Below are 25,619 nucleotides of genomic sequence, written 5' to 3' on the forward strand. Positions count from 1 at the left end.
AAAACCACAGTGAGATACTACTTCACACCTACTAATCCAAAATGAGAACAGGTAAAAATACGGAGAAATTGGAACTCTACCGTACTGGGGAGAGTGTAAAATGGTGTGTCTATTATGGGAAAGTTGGGGCACTTCCTCAAAAAGCCAAACAAGGACTATTAGGACTAGTGTGGTTCCCTCCTTGGCTAAGGAAGATTCTTACTGCCAGTGTTCATTGCAGCATTCACAGTAGCCAAAGGGGAAACGAAACAAAGCCATATCCAACTAAGGGACAGACCAAATGCGATGGTGCATGTATAGATGACAGACACAGAAGGACAAATTATCGTGTGCGTACAAATATATGTATACTTAAATTAGGCACATTCATAGAGACCAGTTATAGGGGCTAGGGGGAAGAGGAATGGAGAGTTTTAGGGCATGTTTGTGGTGATGGGAAGGTTTCAGATACACAGTGATGGTTATACAAGGTTGTGAATGTTACTTAATGCCACTGGGTTATACAGTTAAAAATGGTTAAAAAGTACATTTTAAGGGGCACCTGGGTGGCCTAGGGGGTTGGGCCTCTGCCTTTGGCTCAGGTCATGGTCTCAGGGTCCTGGGATCAGGCCCCGCATCAGGCTCTCTGCCCAGCGGGGAGCCTGCTTCCCCCTCTCTCTCTGCCTGCCTCTCTGCCTACTTGTGATCTCTCTCTCTCTCTCTCTGTCAAATAAATAAATAATATTTTAAAAAGATTTTGGGGCGCCTGGGTGGCTCAGTGGGTTAAAGCCTCTGTCTTTGGCTCAGCTCATGATCTCAGGGTCCTGGGATGGAGCCCCGCATCTGGCTCTCTGCTCAGCAGGGAGCCTGCTTCCCCCCTCTCTCTCTGCCTGCCTCTCTGCCTACTTGTGATTGATCTCTCGCTCTGTCAAATAAATAAATAAAATCTTTTTTTTAAAAAAAGTACATTTTAAGATAAAAATCTGGAAGAAAAATCACTAGAAGGAAATAGTTAACAATCTGGAGAGGCAGAAACAATAAATTTGTAGTCTAAAAACTGCCTCTCAGAACTTTGACCAAGGTCATCTCTTAGAACTGACCAGGTCTGCCACAGGAACACCTATGCTTCAACACAAGTGCAATTCCTGTCCCCAGCACTAGTGCTTTCTCTGATACTTCCCCCCCATCCATTCATACTTAGAGGGAACAAGAATGTCCCATGAGGATGCTTTTGGAACATGGTGGGAGATTTTCCTGTGTGTGAAGTTAGCATCCTATCTTTTCTACATATGGTACTGTTTCTCAACCTTGGCTCCATTTAGAATTGCCTGGGAAGCTTTAAAATGTCTGTGTCCCCCCACCCCACCTCCGGGGATTTTGATGTAATGGAGCTGGGTATAGCTTAAGCATCAGGGAGGTCTTGAACAGCCAGGGTTCAACACTGCCAACAAGGGAGGCATAGTGATGTTAACTACCTAGGGTAGTAATGGCCCTGCTAAGACAATTGCTGGGGAAGGGGAAATAATGGCAGCCCTTATTACTGCTATTAAAAGTTTGAGACTCAGACCAAGGGAGCTCCCCAGCTTAGATGGACTCTTTATCACAATTTCCTTTTTGAAATAATGTGGAGAAATGAGATGTATAGGATCTAAATATCCAGTGGATAAAACTGCTGGCAAGCTACAGCACTATAAAGATGTTCTTTTAAGGGTTTTTGAAGTCCTGGACATTTATCACTTAATTGGGTTATCTGAACAATCTGTGAGAACATCTACTTTGTAGGTGGAGAAACTCCCCGCTAGTGTTCTGGTTCTCAGGTTTGAGCAGTTTCTGAGCCCTGCTGCCACATCTGATTCCATAGGTCAGGGACAGAACCTGAGAATTAGTTTTTCATGGCACTTAGAACCTCTGCTCTGGCAAAAGTGAAACAGAACAGCAAAAACTAGAATCCCAGCTCTTGTAATTCATGCTCTTTTACTCCTCTCACTGCTTGTGGTCAGTTTAGGTAAATAAGTTCCAGTGGAATGTGGCCTAATAATCCAAGCATTCTTTGCCTTTTCCCAAACCTGAAGAGAAGCTGATAGCATCTGGATTCAAAGAATAAAGAAATTGAGCTTTGGAATTACACCTAGTTTTCAGTGGGTCCTCCATGTAAAAGGTATGGGAATCTCTGGAATAACTTCAGTGTGCAAGTGTGTTTCTTTGTATTATGGGAACCATAATAGGCTGTACCTCATAGATTAGTTCTAAGAATTAAATGAGGCTGCTTACATCGGAAGGAAGGGCTCAGTAAATGCTCTTAGTTCTAGTCAAGCTGAAAAATAACTGGTGAAGAAACCGAATAGGACCTGAGCTTTAAAAAGAAAAAAAAGGTTACCTTGAAATACCCTCAGATCTTCGGTGTTTCCAGTCACTTATTCAGCAATTGAATGGGGGATAGGACAAATGTCCTTACCCTTACAGAGGTCAATTTACTGCCATGTACTTAAGTTTTTAAGTGCTGGAGGGCAATAGCAGATCTGTAGTGGCGGCAGAGGACCTCCCTAGGGACCTGACACAACTTGGCTGTTTCAGAAGAGCTCAGTTGTCCATCTCTATTCTCCCACTATTTGCAGGGAATACATTCCAAGTCACCCCCCAGCCTCCTGTGGATGCCTGAAAGCAAAGATAGTCCTGAGCCCTATGTATGTTTTTACCTATACATACCTACCTACCTGTGTTCCTATTTAGTTCATAAATTTGTCACAGTAAGAGATGGACAGCAATAATAAAGCATTTAGAACATGCTATAATGAAATTTCCGTGAATGTGGTCTCAAATTATCCCTACTGCACTGTACTCACCCTTCTGATGATGGGAGATAAAATGCCCACAAAAGGAGATGCAGGGAGGTGAATGATGAAAAGCATTGTAACATGATGTTAGGCTACTGTGGACTTTGATGCTATGTCAGGGGAAGATCATCTGCTTCCAGGCCACGGTTGACTACATGTAACTGAAACCACAGATAAGGAGGGACTACTGTATGCCATTGCTTGGTGGTATCAAACTCCCTTCCTCTCCTGCTTATACTGGTAAGAGGCCAATAACAACATGATCTCTTCATAAAGTGAAAAGCCCAGTTGGTGCCATCAGAGACCTCCAGCCGCTGACTGTTGGCTCCAGGAGGTGCACAGCGCCCACAGCTTTTAAGGGGCACCCTAGCCCAGGATGCAGGCCAGCGCCAGCACTGCTCAGCTTCCCCCAGACCTGGAACAAGGACAGAGACACCACTGTGTGCCTGGAGGGTCTGAGGCCCTCAAGCAGCTGGACACTGGTACAGGCTGGTGCAGTCAAGAAGCCTGGGTGGCCCTTCTCTCCCCTTGGCCTCAGTCCCTGGGACTCCCCCTTACATAAGAATAGTTAGGTATAGAGTAAATGCACACTTTTTAAGGTTTGTACAAAAGGAAATTGGAGACAGATGGCAGTTACCTGGGCAAGGCAGAAGATTTACGGTTTTCAACTTTGTACTTGTTACACCAATTCATTATTAAGAAAAAATACTTAAGAGGCTCCAAATCGGGCACCTGGGTGGCTCAGTGGGTTAAGCCTCTGCCTTTGACCCAGGTCATGATCCCAGGGTCCTGGGATGGAGGCCCACATCAGGCTCTCTGCTCAGCAGGAAGCCTGCTTCCCCCTCTCTCTGCCTGCCTCTCTGCCTACTTGTGATCTCTGTCAAGTAAATAAATAAAATCTTAAAAAAAAAAAAAAAAAAAAAAAAAAGAGGCTCCAAATCCAGGCTTCTCTCTCCACCTGGTCTCCCAAGATGCTACCATTTGTCCAGTATATATGCCTTGGAGCTAGAGCACACTGGTGCCCAGAAAGGCTCCTGCTAACTTGGACTGGCCAAATCCTTTTACCCATGGGCTCCAGCTGGTCTTTTTATGGTCAACTCTTCCATGAAGCCTTTCCTAACTCAGAAGGGTTGATAAGGTGCCCTTCCTCCCATTATCCAAAAAACAGCAAGATTTCCTCATATCCCATTTTAAGCACTCCCTTTAACTTGCATTTCTTCCCACAGAGCAAGTGCAAGTAGAGGGAGCAGCAGGCAGAGGTAGAGGCTCCCCACTGACCCAGGGATCATGACATGAGCCGAAGGCAGACAACCTACTGGAGCCACCCAGGTGCCCCCATTTCCTGCCTATTCTATGACAGGAACTGGTCTTAAGCCATCCTCAGTACTAGGTACAGGAACAGAGATTTGATAAAAATTTCTAGGAGTAAGTGAACATGTGCAGACTAGATTCTTGTTCTTCATAAGCACAAAGGAAATAGTTAAAAAATTCAACTGCAAAACTGACTTTATTCAATGATTAGTGAATCCAGTAACATCCTAATAAAAAGGTGGTCTGAAGAGCTGCACAAATGAAAGGCATTTACAAACTTGAAGGGGGTGGGGAAAATAAATCTCCCAACAGAGTGGATTGTTTCATGCAAGGTCACCTTCCTGTAGAAGGGGCCTATCAGGCAGATTACCATATAAATGCTGAATCAGCTTATTCCAGATTAGTTAAAAATTAGTCCTGGGACAGGCTGAAACCGCAATTTGGGTAGGTATTAAGTCTGCCTTTGCTGATGTGGGGCTTAGCAGAAGTGACTCCATTTTAGGCCTTTTTTTTTTTTTTTTTTTTTTTGAGAGCATGAACAGGGGGAGGGGCAAAGGGAAATGGAGAAAGCACACTCCTCACTGAGCACTAAGCCCTATGTGGGAATCTATCCTGGGACTCCCAGATCATGAACTGAGCTAAAGGCAGAAGCTTAACCAACTGAGCCACCCAGAAGCCCTTGGCCTGCTTTATTTTTTAACAGTACTGCTCAACTGCTTGCTTATTCATGAGGTCATGGGCTAAATAGAAAATCCCAATTTAAGACTTTTCTAAGGAATTTTAACATAACCTGTTTCCTCTTTCCACCTTAAACCTTTTATTTATGTGAAAACTTATTTTCACTGGGATGGGACACCAGAATTCATGTGAAGTTGATGGATTCATGACTATGTTCAACTCTCAAAATGGCAGCAAATGACATTTCTGTCAAAAAGCATGTTTGAAACTTTGGGGGTGAATGGAGAGCAGGAGTATGTACATGAGCAAGGGAAAGGGGCAGAGGGAAAGGGATTCTCAAGCACACCACGTTCAGCATGGAGCAGAGCCAGACATGGGGTTCAAACACAAGGACCCTGAGATCATGGCCTGAGCCGAAATCAAGAGTCGGACACTCAAATGACTGAACCACCCAGGCTCCCCCAAAAGCTGCAGATTTAACAGCAAAAGAAAAAAAACTTTTGGGAATATGATTGGGGAAAAGTCATTTCTTAGTGCTGCCAAGGAATAATTCAGCCAATATTGAACATTATTGCGCCAGGCAAAGGATCAGGCTGTATTTCAATCAAAGGTAAATTATAACACTCTAAAGCTTTTTAAAAACTTCCCCCATTAATTTGTACCTAATAAAGGCTAAAATTAAAAGGCGTAAGAGCTGGCCTACGTGAAAGTCTCAATTTCTTGAAATGATTCCTGCACAGCACCTTCAACATCAACATCCGTGCACTGAATGTATCTTTGGTTGAAACATAAAGACACCCATGTGCAAAGTATTTTCAAGAATTTTGTTGGCTTTTTTTTTTCCTTAACTGGTAAGGATGCACATATCAAAAAAAGACTTCTCTAAATCTCAGGTCCTTTTCCAGTTTCCTTCAGAACAATAGCGCATTTTAAATGCCAAAACTTCAGAAACCAAAACTGAATTCTAATGGATCCTGCAACTGGTTCTACTGAGAAGATGTTGAGATGATAGTCTCTGGAGTTGACCAGAACATATGAGAAGGCACAGCTAATAAGAGTGAGTGGACAGTGAAGGCAATGAAATGAGATAGCCTATGCAACACCCAACCCTTTAATAGTCAGTCTATCTTTCTAACTAGGAATGGACTTCCTGCTGTACTCGGATTAATGATGTTATGTCCCACTCTCCTCACCTGATTCCAAGTAAATATGTTAACTAGATAAGCACTTACTTACATTTAAAAACAAAGCCTCCAAAAGGATAAAGTTTATTAACATCTAAAAAAACCAGACCAGCAAAGAGCTACTGAATATGGGATAGTTACTTATTCACAAGTTTTACTGCAGGAGGTATGTTTTAATCACCATATCAAAGTAGTTTTCTTCTAGAAAGAGCAGTATTTCACTCTTCAGGTAGAAGACTACTGAAAACATTACATGACTGCCCCAATTAGAAATAGATAAATGAATACCTTAAAAATATATATAAAAGAGTAACTGCTACTTGAACATGAATTTTCACAAAATTACTCTTGTTCCTAATTCAGACAATTGCTTAGAAAAGGTAGCCTTAAAAAAAAAAAAAAAAAGCAATACATGAATATGTCTTCACTTAAGTACATGCTCTCAAGCAACTTTTAAAAGAAAAGTGGAAATTAGGGTTTCCAGAGCTTTAGGAGTCCATCTTCACTGTAGGTAGCAATCAGGTTCTGATGAGGGTGATGTGCGATACCAATCACATCCTTCTCATGAACCTGGGAAAAGTAAAGCATTGGGTTAGAGGATATAGGTCTATTAAAATCACCCTGAAGAGGCATCCAGAGTTGAGTGGGAGGGAGGAAGAGTGAAGCTTCCACTTCCCACCAAAGAGATCCAACCTAAGGCAGCCTGGAAGAGGGCTAAACAAAACGAAAACAAATGAGGCTATCACAATGCTAGTTGACATTTCCATACTGTTTTTCATAATGTGTGAATAATGCTTTGTCCCAAATCCATTTTGCATTACAGCTGATCCTACTCCCCATCACTGTTTTGTAAATTCTAGGCCAAGACAGTGTCTAAGACCAAATGATTCCATCAACTCAGTGAACTTGTATTTTCCAGACCCCTCAGCTAGGCATCCCTGAGACCTGCATGGAGGCCTGACAGAGCAGGTGCATCAAAAGCTCACTCAAGAGTCAAGTGAGACCAAGAGATGATTTTCTAACAAGGATTTGTATGTAATTTTTTATATGTTCACCATACCACTTCTTCTGGACCACAGAAAATTACATTTTCCCTGTCCCCCCTTGCATTTAGTCAGCCATGTGACTGAATTCAAACCAAAAAAGAATGAGGAACAAAGTATAAGCCACTTCCAGATATGGAAGTATAGCCCTCAGCTAGTTTTTCTCCTCCTGAGATCTTGGAGGCCACTATTCCAAATGACACAAAAGATGGAGGAAAACTATCTAATTCCTATCACATTGTGACATAACAAGAAATAAGCTATATCTGTCATTCTCTGGTCCCACCGGGGAGGATACACCTAATCTAGCTGGCTAGTTAGGATGTTCCCTTTCTTATTGTCTGCTTTATGTACACCCATCCTATTCATTTGAAGCTGAAGGTTCATTGAAGGAGACCTTTCCTGAGAGAGGAGGTAATTCCTTATCATTACTAATGGGCCCTTTATTTTATTTAGTCGTAAAATTTTTACATTTTTATACCAAGGTTCACAGAGAAGTCTGGAAAAGGTTTACTTCAGAGTTCAGAAAGACACAAGTATTAGTGCAATTTCTTGAGATGGCCTTAAGTTAGTAATACTCACTGTCAAAGTTCTCTCCAGTTTGCCAGTGACTGTGCTAAAACAGTAGAGCACAAAGTCCTCCCCGACACAGTAGATCCATTCACCGCGAGGGGACAGGGCGCAGCAAACAAAATCTCCACCTTCTCTCTTACCAGAGCTGAAGCTCCTGACAATCTAAATCATACCATACCCCAAGGCAAAAACAAAACATCTGGATTAGCAGCAGTTCAAAAGCAGCAGTTTTAACCAACACCTTCACATTGTTAATTTTGCATTTTGGTTTACTGACACTTATAATTAGATCGCCAATTACACTTACCGTGTGCTAAATCCTCTTGCCTGTGAAATATTCCATGGATATGGTATCTAAACTTAATCATACATCCCAAGTTACCAACCCTGCTCTTTAGTCTACTGAGTCATTTTACCCTGAAGTAAATTCATTACCACCTAAACAATTTCTAAATCAATATACTACCAGTTGTCAATGCTCTGTGGACCTACACTCCATTGTTTCCTCTTTCTAACAGAATGGGATGCTTTCCTTAAGCAAGATGACCTCTGTCTCCAAGACCTTGCTTGCTGTATTTTACACACCATATCATCATAAATCAAGCTGAGCAAAACCAATCTCAACAGCTTAAAAGGTCACATAACATATGATTCCATTTTTACACCATTCTCAAAATGACAAAATAATAATGGAAAGCAGAACAGTAGTTGCCAGCGGCTAGGGACGGAGGGAAAGTTTGACTATAAAGGTGTAGCATGAGGGAGTTCCTCTGGGGATGATGGAACAGTTCTGTATCCTGACTGTTGTGTTAGTTACAAAAATCTATACATCTGATAAAGCTTCATAGAACTTGTTGCCTCAACATGAACACATATAAAGACTAGTGAAATCCAAATAAGGTCTGATTTAATAGTATTGTATCAATGTCAATTTCTTGGTTTTGATCACTGTACTATGGTTACATATGATGCTATCACCAGGGAAAGGGTGCATACACAGGCACTCTTCGTCCTGTACCAGCAGAAAACTAGGAAGTGGGCAACAATAGGTGTTATACAGGGGACCAGTAGATAATGCAGACCAGCTAACTCAACCATGGGCTCTTTTTTTAGTTAGTTCAGTCAGTGAGTCAGTCTGTCTGCCTACTTAATCTGTACACTCAATGTGGAGTTTGAATTCACAACCCCAAGATCAAGAGTTGCAAGCTCTTCCAGCCAAGCCAGCCAGATGCCCCTCAACCATGGATTCTAAACTACAAATTTATCAGTTACAAGGACTAATGGAAGGGAGAGACGGTTCCAGACACCAGCCCCTGGCTCTTCTCCACGCTCAGCAGGATCCTCAAGGGCCCAAGCCGACAGTCTAGTAGCATCACAACACATTCCCAGGGCTTGAGACTTTAATCTTGACACTCCTAATGTCCCCGGTGCTACAAAAGTGAGGTTCCTTGGGAACATACAGGTGCCCTGATTACAAATACATATCATGAAGCACTGTTGCCCTTCTCCTATGAGAGTTCTACCTTAGATCGTGTGGTAACTGGGAGATGTACTGAGTTAGTAATTCACATACTGTAGCTCACTTACTCAGGGACTGTTATCAACAACACAGGTTTGAACTGCGCATGTCCACTCACATACAGATTTTTCTATTTAATGTTTATTTATTTATTTATTTTACCAATCTCTACACCCAGCATGGGGCTCAAACTCATGACCCTGAAATCAAGAGCCACATGCTCTTCTGACTGATCCACCACCCCATGGATTTTTTTAAAAAATAAATACAGTATGGTACTGTAAATGTATTTTCTCTTCCTTATGATTTTATTAGTAACATCTTTTCTCTAAGCTTACTTTATGATAAGAATACAATATATAATACATGTAACATACAAAATATGTGTTAATCAATTATGTTATCGGTGAGGCTTCCTTCCAGTTAACAGTAGGTTATTAATAGTTAAGCTTTGGAAGGGGTCTAAAGTAACATGCAGACTGCTATCCAGGGGGTCGGTGCCCCTAACCCCTATGTTGTTCAGGGGTCAACTATATATGGTTTTTGGAGTGATGAACCCATATTTTGTTACTGGAAGAGCCAGAACCAAGGGATGACTTAGGAATGGCCCACAAGTTCTATGCAAAGTTCCGAGCACTCACCTGCCCTTGCATGTTCATGATAACCACAGTATTTGATCTGTTACACACCACGAAGTGCTCTGGATTTTTAGGAAGCAGGATCACACTGTTGACAGTGATATCTGTCCCTGCAGTGCTGCCCAGGGATTTAAAGGTATTTGAACATTCTGTGGTCTTCATATTCCAGATCTATGACACAAAAATTTAAGGCATTAACATTTCTGGGGTATAAGAATTTCTAAAAGTTTGGGGATTAAAAAAAGGAAAATGTGATTTAAAAAAAAAAAAAAGCGAATAAAACTGATTCAGAAAAAAAAGCTTCTTGATTTTTAGTCCTATCAGATACCCAGCTTTGCCATATACATAGTAAGCACTTATCATGTTTGCTAATTGAGTGGTATCAACAAAAGTCACAAAGCTATATAATAAAACCTTTTAAAATCTCTGATCTTCCTTTACAAAATTTTCCTAATGAGCTATGTATCTTTAAAATTTACTATGTATCAACACTGCTACTGTCAAATAACCAGAAAGCTACTTTTATCTGGACATCAAAATAACTTTTTAGAATTATATGCTCAGGACTCTATCCTGAGCTCTAGGGTGGGGCATAGGCATGTCCATTTTTAAAAAGCTCCAGAAATGATTCCAGCATACAGCTCGAACCACTGAACAGAAGCCACAATGCTGACGCACACATGAGGATCCATGAAGCAGAAGTCACTCTTGGCCACGTGTATTACCTCTCCTAGCCCAACATCTCTTCTGCTAATAGGCCCCACCCTAATGCTCACCTTGCCATTCTGAGCTGTTACAAACTGATGGGGCTAAATCAGACATCACAGTTCCTGAAATCTGAGATGAGCTGAGAGAAGGAATGGACCAAATCTTCCACAGCATTGTCTGGACACTATTCACTTAACGAGACGTGTGTGTGTGTGTGTGTGTGTGTGTGTACACACACACACACACACACACACACAGGCCTCAAAGGCACGGACTGTGTTGTTTCCTTTGTGCTTTCAACAGAGCATAGCACCAAATGAATGTTGAATACCTATAAACTGGAGGAAATAACTGCCCCGCTAATTGCCCCAGCGTTTATTTTCCTAATTTATACGTTATCATCTGGCCCAATCTCCCTAAAGCCCAACTATCTTCAGGAGAGAAATGAACTTTTCAGTGAAGAGTTATAAGGATCCCAGTGTTTTCTGTCCAAAAAGTCAGTGAGATGCTTTATCTGACTCATTAATGAACTAAAGGAAAAGACCACAAGCATTTCAGATTGTTTAAGGCCCATATACAAAGCACAACGAGGGCAAATCCCATGACTAAAGTACTAACAGCTTTGTATATGGCCCCAACAACCCTGAGGAAGACTTTCCTACCCTCAGGTTCCTGGTTCAATTCCCAAGCCAGAACAAGCAGTTTCTGAGGGTGGTCTTTTAGGCATTTGTATTCAAATGCTTCGGTCTTCTGCTATAAACTACACAGATACCTAAAGCGATTTAAAAAGCAGGTCCAGGGTACCTAGGCAGATCAGTCAGTTAGGTGGCTGCTTTCAACTGGGGTCATGATCCTGGGGTCCTGGAATCAAGTCCTACATCCAGCTCCCTGCTCTGAGGGGAGCCAGCTTCTCCCTCTGCCTCCCTCTCTGTATCTCATGAATAAATGAAAAAGTAAACAAAAGCAGGTCCAGAATTTAAATGGATTGTCTCAAATATCTCCAGCAATTTTCTATTTGGACTTCTCATCTCTGCTAGGAAATGAAGCCTGCCATTAAAATAATAAGACTTGGGGCGCCTGGGTGGCTCAGTGGGTTGGGCCTCTGCCTTCAGCTCAGGTCATGATCTCAGGGTCCTGGGATCGAGTCCTGCATCAGGCTCTCTGCTCAGCAGGAAGCCTGCTACCCCCTATCTCTCTGCCTGCCTCTCTCCCTACTTGTGATCTATGAAATAAATAATCAATCTTTAAAAAATAAATAAATAAATAAATAGGCCTCTGAAGTTGCTAAATGAAGATCCACCACTTTCAGCTGAGAGCTGAGATAGTAAATGAGTATTTGAGAGAGGGCTTAGTTCTACTCTACACCTCCCCTGCCTCTCTATAAATGTTGTTGAGAAGACCCCTAAATGTTGGGGGGTCAGGGATAGAGTGAGACTGTGCAAGAAAAAAAGAGATCTATTTATCTGGCTACTAAGCCCTTTGTAAACTTGACTATTGTGGGTGAACCATACCTATATCTAGACAGACTTTAACTGCTATAAATGGGGTGTGACTTAATGTAGGCCTCCACACCTTCTTCTCTTCCTACACATGATAAAGTCTGTTTTGAATATGTAAGTTTGAAACCCGAGGTACTTCAATAGGGATTCACCCAAGAATATTACTATGTCTCAGACTTACCTCATTTACAGCTAAAAGAGCTAGTAAAGTTTACTCCACCACAATCATTACCATTATCACCACTGAAAACTCTTCAAAGGATAAAAATAGACACCCCAAAATAGACTAGTAGCAAATACTTAACCTTTACAGTGCCATCAGAGGATGCACTAATAATATAATGTCCATCTTGGGTAAAAGTTGCTTCATTAACAAAGGAGGAATGGCCACGAAATTCCTTCAAAGTTTTCCCAGATTTTAAACCATGAATTCTATCACAAACAGAAAGAAATGAACAATTAAAATTTTACAGACTGCAGGGTGCCTGGGTGGCTCAGTTGTTTAATTGTCTGTCTTTGGCTCAGGTCACAATCCCAAGATCCTGGGATGGAACCCCACTCAGCAGGGAGTCTGCTTCTCCCTCTCCCTCTGCCCTTCCTGTCCACTTGTGTGTTCTCTCACTCTCACAAATAAATAAAATCTTCAAAAAAAAAAAGTGTTTATTAAGAAAAATATTCTAGGGATGCCTGGGTGGATCAGTTCCTTAACGTCTGCCTTCAGCTCAGGACATGATCCCAGGGTCCTGGGATCAAATCCCACATCAGGCTCCTTGCTCAGCAGGGAGCCTGCTTCTCCCTCTGTCTGCCTCTCTCATTCTCTCTGACAAATAAATAAAATCTTAAAAAAAAAAAAAAAAGTGTTCTATAGACTGCAGTTGGGACCAGATGTTGAATATTCTTTCAATGAATTAGAGACGCTCAAGTTATAGTATCAGGTGAAGAAAGAGGACTATACAGTGTAATTTTCATTTTGTCAAAACAAAAACAAAAGCTTGGCACAGAGACTGGAAGAAAATATGCCCTTCTGATGCACGTGGGTCAAAAAATCACATTTTGAGAAACATGAAACACTAGTATAATCCCTTTCTAATCTCTCTTCTGGGGTAGACTAAAATGAACAAAATAATAATGAGGTCTCAAATACACACATTCTTCATATAACACCATCTAGGTGAAAGCATAAGGAATCACGAGTACCTCCCTCCAGTGCTTCACCATAGCAAACCCAAGTGAGGGAGTTTGGAGACTTACTTACCTAATTGTCTGGTCAAAAGAGGCACTAAGGATCTGACTGCTATCCTTAGAAAAGCTTAGACAGGTGACACCTTTACTGTGGGCCCTTTCAAATCTCCTTAAACACTGCCCACTCTGAATCTTCCATACCTTTATAAAAAAAATAGTAAAAACTTGTAAACAGAGTCCCACTCCTGACTGCAGAGCCCAGCAAGAGGCAATGCTCAACAGTGTACTAAAACAGCATTAAAAATGCATGCTAATAGCTGAATATGGCTGCTTCACATAGTGCAATAACCGAATCCTCTGAAACTTAAATCTCTTTACTCATAAATTATTAAAACAAAAGTTTAGACTGAAAGTTCACTTAGCAGAGACCATTTCTGTATTTAATCCAGCCCAGGGTGTTTTACCAGCAATTAAATACAAACCACAGCTAATCAACTGCAGACCAATCCCATTCTCTAAAAAAAAATCCAAAGTACAACACATCTTTATAAGGTGAGCCAGGGTGGTACAGCAGAAAGGGCATGAGGAGTAGATCTGAGTTGAAGTCCCAATTTATCACTTATCAACGGTGTGACCTTAAACTGATTATTGGACCTCCCTAGGCAGAGTTATTAGGATTAAGCAAGAAAAAGTAAATTAGCATAAAGTTGATGCTCAGAAACAGTAGGTGTTATTAAGCTATCACATGTGGAACACTACCTCATTGCAGAAGTCTCAAAATGTCTACATATAAAAGCTTGTGCCACTAATAAATACCTTAATTTTTCCATCTTGGGCCCCAGTTGCTAACATTTCTGTATCTCTGCTGAAACACATGCAGAGGACAGCATCATCCATCATCATAAAGTTATCCTGGGCCTGGTATTTAAGATCCTAAAGGAAACAAAGATAAGCAGTTACCAAAACAACACAAACTCCCCAGTTACGCTAGATCTCTATAAACTCACTGAAAGCAGAGTAACAGATTGTGCCTACCCTAAATTTCCCAAGCAAATACTAGTGCCATGCACATGTGCTCCTAATGAACAACTGATAGTGGTGGGAATAAGTAATTTTACACACTTCAAATTAATACTCTAAAAAATTCCAATATAACACCCTACATCTTTTGCTTATTGATCCTTCTGTGCAAAATTCCCCTACAAGCCCACAACTGTACATTTTTAATGTATCTGAATTTATTTCAGAGGTATGATGTGAAAAGACAATTTCTTTTTCAAATTGGCAGCTACTTTTTCTAAAACCATATACTGACTAATGTACAGAATCATGATGTTACTTTTATCATCCATTGCTGTTCAGAACAAAGTATCCATCTTTTCCTAACTACAAAGTAAGACTGCGTCATGGTTTTGTTTTTTTTTAAAAAAAGCAAACTATAAGGAAATATATGAAGCAGAAAATGAAAATCACTTATGAATTCACTACCCATGGAGCGGAAGTTAGTATTCTAAGATAAAGGTTCTATTTTATATCAGTGAATAGTCAATAAATACCTTTTAGGGAAAAAATTAATTTGGATCTACACCGACTTCATCTCCCTGAACAAATTCCAATGGATCAAAAACTAAACATAAAATGAAACATGAAAGCACTAGAAGTTGTAGGAAAAAAAGATGGATAAATATGATACAAAAAAACTAAGTCTGTAAAACAAAATGATGAGCAAAGTCAAAAGACAACAGCCAAAACTGAAAAATATTTCCAATACATAATACAAAAACTGTTCCTAAAAATCAGTAAGAATCCAAAAGAAAAATAGGCAAAGGATACGAAGACTTCACAGAACAGGAAACACTGGTAGTTTTCACATATAAAAAGATAATCAACTTCATTCATAATAAGAGAAACAATCAGTACTACACTTAGATTAGGAAAAAATAAGTAATTTCTTCCACATACCTAGAAAGTGCAGGAAGGTTACATAAGAAACTGATAACCCTGGGTGGGCCAAGGAAGAGAACTGACCAACTGAGGGACAATAGGAGCAAGACTCTCTTTTTTTTTTTTTTTTAATTTTATTTATTTATTTGACAGAGAGAGAGATCACAAGTAGGCAGAGAGGCAGGCAGAGGGGGAGGGGGTAGCAGGCTCCCTGCTGAGCAGAGACCCCCTAATGCGGGGCTCGATCCCAGGACCCTGAGATCATGACCGCCCAAAGGCAGAGGCTTAACCCACTCAGCCACCCAGGTGCCCCGGAGCAAGACTCTTACTGAATAACTTTTCTATTTATAAAATGTCTTATCAAATGGGGGGTACCTGGGTGGATTAGTTGGTTAAGTGAGGTCAGGTCAGGTCAAGATCTCAGTGTCCTCGGATGGAGCCTGTAGCTGGCTCTGCACTCAGTGAGGAGTCTGCTTCTCCCTTTCCCTCACCCTCTGCCCCTTCCCCAACTCATGCTTGGGCTAGCACTCGGGTGTGCTCTCCTCTCTTTCAAACAAATATTATTTTTTAAAAATGTTGTATCAGATGTACGTATTATTGATTTAAAAAATAAATTTGTATTGTAAAAATAAGATAATTTAAAAACAAAAAATAGATAATTCTGCCACTAGAAAAGTTAACATATTTTAATACTTTACCTTTCTGATTTTTCCAGTTGTAAAGTTCCAGACTTCAATGAATCCATCAACAGACCCAGTGACCAAATACTGACCATCTGGAGAAAATCGAGCACACTCCACATGTGATTTCTGACCAAACTGTTTCAAATGAAACAATGAAACAGATGCATTTTTATCTACTGACCTTAAGACAATTTCCATTTTAACCCTTTGAGAAATCCTGCCCTAGAACAAAGTGATAGCTAGCCTCTATTACAGAGTATTGGAGAGTTATTTCTGTATCTGGACAGAGGCAATTTTAGGTCTGGGCTCTCAGTTTAAACTAGCTTTTTTAATGTGAAATTGGTATTTCCAAAGCAGTATGAAGGAACTATTTTAGTACAGGACTTGGAACAAATAATCCTATTAAAATACTCAGTAAGTTTTTACCTGACACAGCCATAGTATGCCTTTCATATTCAATGTGAGACAATATGTTGTACATCTAGGGGACAACAATTCTTTCTTTTTTTTTCCAAAATAAATGCCTGTTTTCCTATATTGTTTTGTAAACAAATTTTCCATCCTGTTCCTTCTCATGACCTTCATTTAATCAAGTGATAACGTGTAGTTGACCGACTCAAGAACTAATTAGAGCTGATAGACTATTTGCCTAGGAGATGTATCCTGAGCATTTACCAGCAATGATGTTCCCAGTAACAGATGAAAACTACAGAACATTAGACAAAGGAAAACAGAGAAAAGCTCTATTATGAATTTCATTTTAAATACCAGAAAAGGAAAGTGTTCATAAAAGAAAATCTTAGCCCAGCAGCATAATTATAATGGATTTCTATCTGTCTCAAGGCTTCACCCAGGTAAATATAACAGTGCTACTTAGAAATATCTTTACATGGGAATCAGAACATACAATCCAGAAAAGGTAAAATTTAAAGCTCTAAGCCAAAGCCCAAGATTTGAGGAATGTGAAATTATTTCAAAAGCCATAAATTCAGTAAGACTACAAACCCAGGGAGAAACTAATATAAAGGAGATGCTGAAGTAGCAAATACGCTTTTAATTTTGGGAGCTGCAGCAATTACGTGAGTGTGCTTTATCCTAGAAAAGTCTCAGATTAAAAAAAGAACAACAACAACAACAAAAACCAAGAAATGGCCATGAGATGATAAAATTATTTTCCTCCAACACCACACAAGCCTGCTTTACAATCCAAGCCTGGTAATTTGCCAGACATGGAGCAGGCAAAAACTGCAACACTGAACAGGATGAATACACAGAAAGTTCACAGTGAGTTCCAGGCTTACCCAAAGAGCTAACCATTCTTCCAAATGAAGCCCTCCTGGGAAGAAGTGCAAGGGCAGAGGATGGGCCAGCTGCCAAATTTATGGATATACACCGGAGGTGTGCCACTGCCAGAGCCCAGAAAGACGCCAGTGATCACCAGCTGCAACCCTGAATGTTGTCAGAGCTGGAGAATGAGCTCTGCTCCCCCACCCAAGCCCCGGCACACGCGCTGTCTGGGCAGGCATGAAGTCCTTGACAAATGATTAGCAAGTGGTTGAGTATCTAAGGATCCTACCTTAATATGCCTGCTCAGCTGTGTAGGAAACTTTTCTTCTTCCACATCTTTGACAGCTGCTTTGCCTCGGAACAAATCTATGGTCATGCCAGGAGGAAGCAACCCCTGGTGCTGCTGCCACTTCAGGGCCTGTGAGCAAAGAAACGTACACTCATCTGCTTGGGTGCCTCTAAGATCCAGTCCTGACTGCTCAAAGCCAGCCCGAAAGGATCAGGTTAACACGAGTCTTTGGCCATCTGAAGACAATATAATCAATGCAGCTCTGTGTGTCTTAGGAACACACGCTGATGCCTGGATGCAGGGAACTCTGAAAGCCAACAGGTCCGTATTTCCATATCATTTTTCTTAGAGGTTTAACCTTTATTAGAAACAAAATTTGAAAAACAAGAATCTCCCAAAGTCCCAACATCCAACTGTTAGCATTTTGTGTATACCTTCTAGTGTTTCTCCCCACCCCATGTGTTTATTAACATACCTGTAATGATGTTCTATATAAAATTTTATATTGTTTTCACCACCTACCATCAGGTCATGCAATGACATAACTATCATTTCAATGGCTATAAAATATACCCTACATGGTGAAGGGCTTAATAGTTTAATTAATACATTAATGGACAGTCACACTGCTACCAATTTTTTACACGGCTAAATTATGCCACAACAAACACTTCTGAACATAAGGCATTTTCTATTTGAGGGATAATACTCACTCAGAATAGATCCCTAGAAGAAGAATTACTGAACCCAAAAAAGAGTATGAATGGTTAAGCTCTTGATACACACTGCCAAACCAGTTTCCCAAAAAGTTGTAACTTCAGTAGTGTTTAAGATTGCATTATAGGGAGTGGAAAAATCATGCATTTTAGAGACTGATGATCCTAGGGTAGATCTTTTGCCAACTCTTTTAATGGCTCCCAATTTATTTCCTCTTCTTACTGTTTATTTATGCTTTTGCCCACTTATCTACTGTACTTTTACTATTTTTCCTATCCATTTGTGAGGTTTTAATGTGATCAGGCTCAGGAGTTCGAGGCCCACAATGGGTGTAGAAATTAGTTAAAAAAAAAAATCCACAAAAGTTAGGTAATGTGTTAAAGACCACATTAGTTGGTAAGTGAGAGATCTTGGATTCTAACTAAACATTTATTCCAATTTGCCTTTGACAGTGTCCTGGCACAATGATCAACAGTACCATCAAGCTATCCCAGATGGAATGATAAATTCTACAATCATCCTAATTCTAACTCACTCTAGAGCCTGTGCTATTAACCATTAATCTATACTGCTTCTCCCAGGAAAGATGAAGGTGGCATGGCACACGTGCTGGTACAAGCAGCACTGTAGGCTGTCCCCAATACTAAGGATATCTGATTTCTCTAGCCTATAGAGTTTATATATAGGAAACAGTACCAGGAGTTCAGCTCCACAGACTTTTTTTTTTGTGCCACAGACTTTAATTACCTGCCCCAGCAATGCCATGAGACGAGATGGAGGCACCACACTGACTTCCCCAGCTAAGGCCTGGGCAATTGCTGCTCTTCTCTTCTCTTTGCTACTTCCATCTGGGTATGCCTGAAAAAGGAGATGAGGTAGCATCATTCTAAGAAGTGGCTACAGGATATGAGTGTGCTTATTTAAAACCAATAATAATCATCAAGCAGAAACTTTTTTTTTAAGGTTTTATTTATTTGGGGTACCTGGGAGGCTCTGTTGTTAAGTTTCTGCCTTCGGCTCAGGTCATAATCCCAGAGTCCTGGGATCAGGGTCCTCCAAACTGGGCTCCCTGCTCAGTGGGAAACCTGCTTCTCCCTCTCCAATTCCCTCTGTATATATTTGCTCTCTTGCTGTCTCTTTCTGTGTGTCAAATAAATAAAATCTTAAAAAAAAAAAAAGATTTTATTTTTTTGACAGAGAGAAAGAGAGAGAGAGCATGCACAAGCAGGGGGAGCAGCAGGCAGAGGGAGAAGCAGACTCCCTGCTGAGCAAGGAGCCTGACATAGGACTCCATTCCAGGACCCTAGGATCATGACCTGAGCCAAAGGCAGAGGCTTAACTAACTGACCCACAGGCGCGCCAAGCAGAAACATTAAAAAACAAAACAAAAAAAACCAAAACCACACACACAAAAAGAAACTACCTGGTTAAAGAAGGGATTGATTATATTAATTAGTTAAGACAACTTCCCAACTCTCCCCACTTGCATTTCAAAAGTATAAGCTGGGAGAGAGTTGAAGTCAGCCAGTCCACATTGTTACTTCTGAAAGGGTCCAAGTAAATATGTCAAAGCCAGAGTTGTTTTTCCAGTTTTTTGAAAAATCTGCAGAGTTGAGGATTCTTTTAATAATTTTTTGGTAATTTATTTCAGTCCAATGACTCCCAACCCAGAAGTTCTTCGCCACCTCTAACCTGAATCCTGTCATGGTAATTGAAATTTCTTTCCTCATGGTTTCTGTGAGTTTACCCTAACCTTATACTCTCTAGGACCTATTAAATTCTTCTTCCTTCTATTTAGACTAGTAAAAGTCTGGGTGAGCAACAATGAAACACATGAAGAGGTTTGGGAAGAAGAAGAGAGTATCAGTCACCACACTCTACCAGAAAGCATAACCAGCTGAGACAAAAGCACAAGCTTTCCAAGAACTAAAAAAGAAAAAAAAAGAGAAAACTGCACTTTTTGGGCCAAGGGACACAAATGCACAGAAATATACTAGCAGTCAGGCAGCACTTCAGGGTCAAGTAAGTACTTGGGCTAATGTAGAAACTGTATCAGAGTAAATTTTTTGACTAATCAACATACAACCCTCTAAAATGGGGTGTATAGGGAAGACCTTCAAATACTCAGAAAACTGAACAAGATTATTCTTTTTAGCATATGTAAATTTCAATCAATATATATAAACAGTTAAGCCTCATTCTCAAAAATTAAATCAAAATCAGTATCCAATAAAATGGTTAAAAAACAGAGTAATTATTTATTTTTTTAAGTTAACAAGAGCTTCTTCTCATACCTCACGAGGATCAAAATAAGACCTGGCCAAGAGGTTCTCCAAATGAATATACCGCTCTGGCTGGGTTTGTTTTAACATGATCATGGGGTCTGTCTGTCTCAAGAGTGACCTGGCAGCTCCCAATTCACGCAGCTCTATCAATTCCAGAACAACCTAGAAAATGGAAAGAAAATGTCTGGGTTTTTTTTGTTTTTTTTTAAGATTTTATTTATTTATTTGACAGATAGAGATCACAAGTAGGCAGAGAGGCAGACAGAGAGAGAGAGGGAGAAGCAGGCTCTCCGCAGAGCAGAGAGCCCGATGTGGGGCTTGATCCCAGGACTCTGGGATCATGACCTGAGCCGAAGGCAGAGGCCTTAATCCACTGAGCCACCCAGGCGCCCCGAAAATGTCTGTTTTAATGCATTCTTTTCGTACTCTTTCAGTACAATTTCTGCTTCAAAAATGGCCTCCCAAGATGATTTCCAAAATTAGGAAATATTCCTTCCTCTTTTCCCTAGTATATTCAGGTGGGTGAATGAAGCAATTATAAATTGTAACTTCAATCTTTTTTTTTTTTTCCAATCTTTTCTTAAGATCTTATTTATTTATGAGAGAGGGAGCACAAGGTGGGGAGGGGCAGAGGGAGAAGAGGAAGCAGACTGCCCGCTGAGAGGCAGAGCCTGTTAATGGACTCAGATCTCAGGATCCTCAGATCACGATGAAGTCGGATGCTTAACTGACTGAGCTACCCGAGTCTTTCAACTTCTGTCCTTCATTTTTACCTACCGATCTCCTTTCCTCTCAGGCTCCCTGCTCAGAATACAGAAACTGAAGAAAACTAAAGATGAGAATATTTCCATGAGCTCCAGAGAAACCTTTCTCCAGTTAACAAAATTTTCTTTGGGTAATTACTAAACTCATATGGACTGTAAATAAACAAACTATCCTATTTTTATTTTAAACAACTACATAGTTATTTCCAGAAAGCCCATTCTGTTATTATACAAGTGTATAATAACTAATTTGTATGATCTTTGTCCTCGTTTCCTGGCACGGAGCTTCTAAAAACCTTGGAAATTTCCTATTGAGAGGAATATCTTCATTATTAATGAGCCCTGTGCATTACATCTGAGTTTGCACTATGAAGACATTTCATGGAAAGGGCTGGTTGCCAGAAAAACCAAACACATTAGAAGGTTGAGGTTTTGAGTGAGCCCAACCTCCAAGGAGTGCTGGGGAGCTGAAGACTGAATGAAACCCCAATAAAAACCCCAATGGAGCTTTTGGTTGGTAAACAGATTAATACACCAAGTGAGATGCTCTGATTCCATAGGGAGAGAGCATTAGAAGCTTTGCACTCAGGACCCTCTGAGACGTCTCCTTTATGTGTCTCTTCATTTGGCTGGTCCTAATCCGTATTCTTGATAATAAAATTGTAATCATAAATATGGCACTTTACTAGTTCTGTGATTCATTCTAGTGAATCATCAATTCTGAAGGGGCCATGGGGACCCCAGATATGCAGCCAGTTGGTCAGAAGTGTGGGGGGCCTGAGACCCAAAAAAAGTGCAGCCTGTGTCTGAAGGGGCATCTTGGGGAAGACTGAGTCTTTAGCTTGCAGGGTCTGCACTAACTGCGTGGTTAGTGCCAGCAACAAACTGTAATATACTACTTGGTATCAGAACAGTTTATTTAATGATTACTTAAAAAATAATCTTAGTTAAGGAAAATCTTGGCTTTTCAAGGAAAAAGAAAAGGAAAAAAACATACAAAGTAGTACTCAAGCCTTGACAGTGTAAGTTTTAAGGGCTGTTACACTCCCACAGTGCTTCAAGAAATGCTCACCGATGCTTCCCAGTGAGGGGGCCCACAATAACCCAATTCAAGGGGATCAGCATCACCTCCACTCTTACCTGTTCATAGAGGTCAATGAGGGTTTTGTCTGGCAATTTCAGAGACTGTATAGCCTGTAAAACAGTATCCCAATGGCCACTATTAATGTCAGCTACAAAACTCTCGATGCTGTCTACGGTATTCAGAGACACAGTAGTCTCTTCCTGTAAGGTTGCTAGTGCCCGATGTAAACTGTTCTCTTTCAGGTACTGCATGATAAGACGGATCACACTGGGGGGAAAAAAAAAAAGAGCACGTCACTTAGCTCAGTAATCCTCACACACCAATAAGTCCACAAATAAACCCCCTCCCCGCAGCTTATTTCTTCTATTCGGCCATCCTCCTTTCACTGTTTGCTTTCTAGTTCTTTATTATATCATATATCTTATTATATATTATCCTATCATATAAGCAAAACTTTCCAAAAATCACAGAAGGAAAGGCAACCTTAAGTATGCTCCACAGCCAGAATGGAGCATAGAGCCTGTTGTAGGGCTTGATCTCACAACCCCAAGATCATGATCTGAGCCAAAATCAAAATCAATCAAGTTGAACACTTAATCCACTGAGCCACCCAGGCGCCCCTCACACCCTATTTCTACAGACAGCAGGAGTATAGAGGGTTAGACTGTCCTGGTTGGAAGGAATTTCAGATAGGAATTTAATCAATTTCCTTTATCAGGGAGAAATAATAAACATAAAACAATGAACAATATTTCTTGTTTATTATGTATTTACTATATATCAGATACCCTTTTAAGTATCTTAGGCATATTGATTCATTTATTCTTCAAAACAATCCTACGAGGTAGGTATTACTATTATGTCCACTTTTCAGATAAGGATTTGACCAAGTAACAGAGATAAATGGAAAAATGAAGGCTCAAACTGACAATGTGGCTCTTGAGCACACATCCCTGGACAGGAAAGCAAACACCCTCTTAAAAACTCCTGCAGAAAGAAAGTGATTACTGCTACTTCTGTTAAGTAGTCTTTTCTCTCATGGCCCCTTTAAGAGTTACTCAGATTTAGATTCCTGCTGTTCTAGTATCTACTATCTTTCTTAGCATACTTCCATTTGCACTCCCAAAAAAGGTACCCTCCCTATAAAAATCTTGTATTTGACACACCTCAAATCAAATTTACTTTCTTCAAACACAATGTACAGCTGACTCTTGAACAACGTGGGTTAGGGGCACAGACGGCCTGCACAATCAAAAATCTGTGTTTAACTTTTGATTCCCCCAAAACGTAAATGTTAGTAGCCTGCTGTTGACCAGAAGCCATGCTGAGAACATAAACAGTCAATTAACATATATTCTGTATATGTATTATATACTGTATTCTAACAATAAAGGAAGCTAGAAAAAAGAAAATCGTAAGAAAGAGAACATATATTTATAGTACTGTACTATAAAAATATCCTCAGATTAAGCAAACCCCACAGTTCAAACCCGTTATTTAGGAGTCAGTTGTAATACATAAAGACCTAAAAGCTTTGGAGATAGGTTGGGATTTGAATCAGAGTTTGGTCACTTACTGTGACCCTGGGCAGGTCAGTTAACATCTCTGTGCCTGTTTCCTCATCTGTTAAGAAAAATACCTATCCTGTAGGGTTGACTATACTGTTCATAGCATGACTAGCATAGAAAATACTAAAGAGTAGCTATTACTGATAATAAAAACATGCAGGGACGTCTGATTGGTTCAGTCAGTAGACTGTGAGGCTCTTGATCTCAGGGCTGTGGGTTCAGGGCCCAAAATGGGTGCAGAGATTACTTAAAAATAAAATCTTAAAAGCAAACAAACAAACAAACAAGCATGCAGCAGCCCAAGGATGAGAGACTGAGTAGTGTCTGTTATTACTGAGACCCCAAAGCACGGAATGCTTTGCAACTACTGCCCTTAGTTGTCTTAGCTGCCAGCACCTTCACTCTTCTTTGCTTTATTTTTCTCCACAACACTTACTACCATCTGTTAAGTCTCTTACTTATTGTGTTTGTCATAATGTACATTCTATAACGGCAAGAATTTTTGTGTTTTGTTCACTACTGCATCCCCAGGGTCTAGAACAACACAGAATAGACTTCAGTATTTGTTGAATGAATAAGCCTCCCTTTCTCCTGTGGCAGGTCTTCAGGACAAGTCTTCTCCCTTACTTACACTCAGGACACAGATGTTATGTCTGCTGGTTTAATTATTAAGTATAGGCAAGGGCAAGGTAGAGAGTGGAGTCCTAAAAAAGTTCACTTAAGACCTTCAGTCATTAGTCTGCCTCCCTCACAAGTCAATCATTCATTCTTCTGGCCTCGTCTTCACATTCTGTCTCTTCTTTGTAGCTACAGAGAACTCTCTGGCCAATCAAAATTCAGCGCCAGATACCGCTTGATAAAACAGCTAATTATTCATTCGTTCCAAAGCCAGTAATTGAGCATCTACGATGTGCTAAGAACTTGGACTATAAGGACTCCTCGGCGCCTACACAGGCCTGTAGGGTGGGCAGAGAAACACCTACAATGCCGGGTAAGTGCGGGGCAGAGAAACTCAAAAGGGGCCATGTAAGCACAGAGGAAAACGAATCACATCGTTTAAGGGGGAACGAGAAGAGAAGAAATCTTAGAATCCAAGCTCCCTTGTGCAGGTAATCAGACTGGAGTTCAGAATGTATGGGCAATTTGACCAGTCACAGAGCGCGCAAGGAGTCGGCGATGGCTAGAACTCAGATCTTCAAGGCCTATGCTTCCTCCCAGCCCCCAGCACTCTCCCACCGGGCTTTGGGCTTCTCATTCGCTACTTTCTAGTGGGCCCGCCTCCGAGGTAGCCAGATCCAAGAAGCTTCTTTGTGGGCAAGGAAAAGCCCTCCACTCTCAGACACCTCCCCCTGAGCATCTTCCACTCCACACCCTTTACCTCCCCGCCCCCACCACCTCGCGAACTTCCGCCACCGCACGACTCACTCCGATGACTCGATTTCGATCGACATAGTGATATCTTCACAGGGACACACACCAGTCCACCCCTAGGCCCAGTCGCGCAACACACCACATACACCTCCGACGGCCTCCTTACACCACTTCCGCTCGACGTCCGACGCCCGCTCCGGAGACGACGTATACGACGGAGGGGCGTGGAGTGCGTGGGGGGCGGGGCTTCGAGCGGCTATTAGAGGTCTGAGTCTGCGCGCCTGCTTCGCCTACTTTGGAAAAGAATTCTCCCAGCTCCCTGAGGGAGAGCTGCTTGGAAGCAATGGTTTGGAAATTTTGCTTTCCTTTGATGCAATTAGTTGACTAGGCTTAAAGATAGGATTGAATTCACAATACCTGACTAGGAGATTAATGCATTCGAAACCAGTGGAACGCTAGCAAACATTTGTAGGGAGAGT

At 40.9% G+C, this 25,619-nt stretch overlaps 1 protein-coding gene across 1 annotated transcript; it reads right to left on the minus strand.

Moving 5' to 3' along the window:
* Positions 1-6,056: 6,056 nt before the first annotated feature.
* SMU1 (SMU1 DNA replication regulator and spliceosomal factor) lies at positions 6,057-25,344 on the minus strand. The gene is made up of 12 exons (XM_080820386.1): positions 25,195-25,344; positions 22,258-22,468; positions 20,363-20,515; positions 18,816-18,926; positions 17,352-17,480; positions 15,791-15,910; positions 13,965-14,081; positions 13,222-13,349; positions 12,272-12,398; positions 9,763-9,930; positions 7,612-7,764; positions 6,057-6,556 (listed from the first exon to the last, which is right to left on the minus strand). Exons 1-12 carry the CDS (start codon positions 25,218-25,220, stop codon positions 6,458-6,460), a joined length of 1,542 nt encoding a protein of 513 aa, XP_080676512.1. The 5' UTR covers positions 25,221-25,344; the 3' UTR covers positions 6,057-6,457.
* Between the last annotated feature and the right edge of the window lie 275 nt (positions 25,345-25,619).

Source organism: Martes martes (genome assembly GCF_963455335.1).
Source record: "Martes martes genome assembly, chromosome: 12".
Classification (NCBI taxonomy): domain Eukaryota; kingdom Metazoa; phylum Chordata; class Mammalia; order Carnivora; family Mustelidae; genus Martes; species Martes martes.

Bases quoted from the DNA above. Each gene is read 5' to 3' on its own strand.
- SMU1 (XM_080820386.1), bottom strand. From the start codon at position 25,220: ATGTCGATCGAAATCGAGTCATCGGA. The intron at 14,082-15,790 runs GTAAAGTATTAA...TGTTTCCTTTAG, and splicing joins CAACTGGAAAAATCAGAAAG to GATCTTAAATACCAGGCCCA. The intron at 12,399-13,221 runs GTAAGTAAGTCT...TGTTTGTGATAG, and splicing joins TCTTTTGACCAGACAATTAG to AATTCATGGTTTAAAATCTG.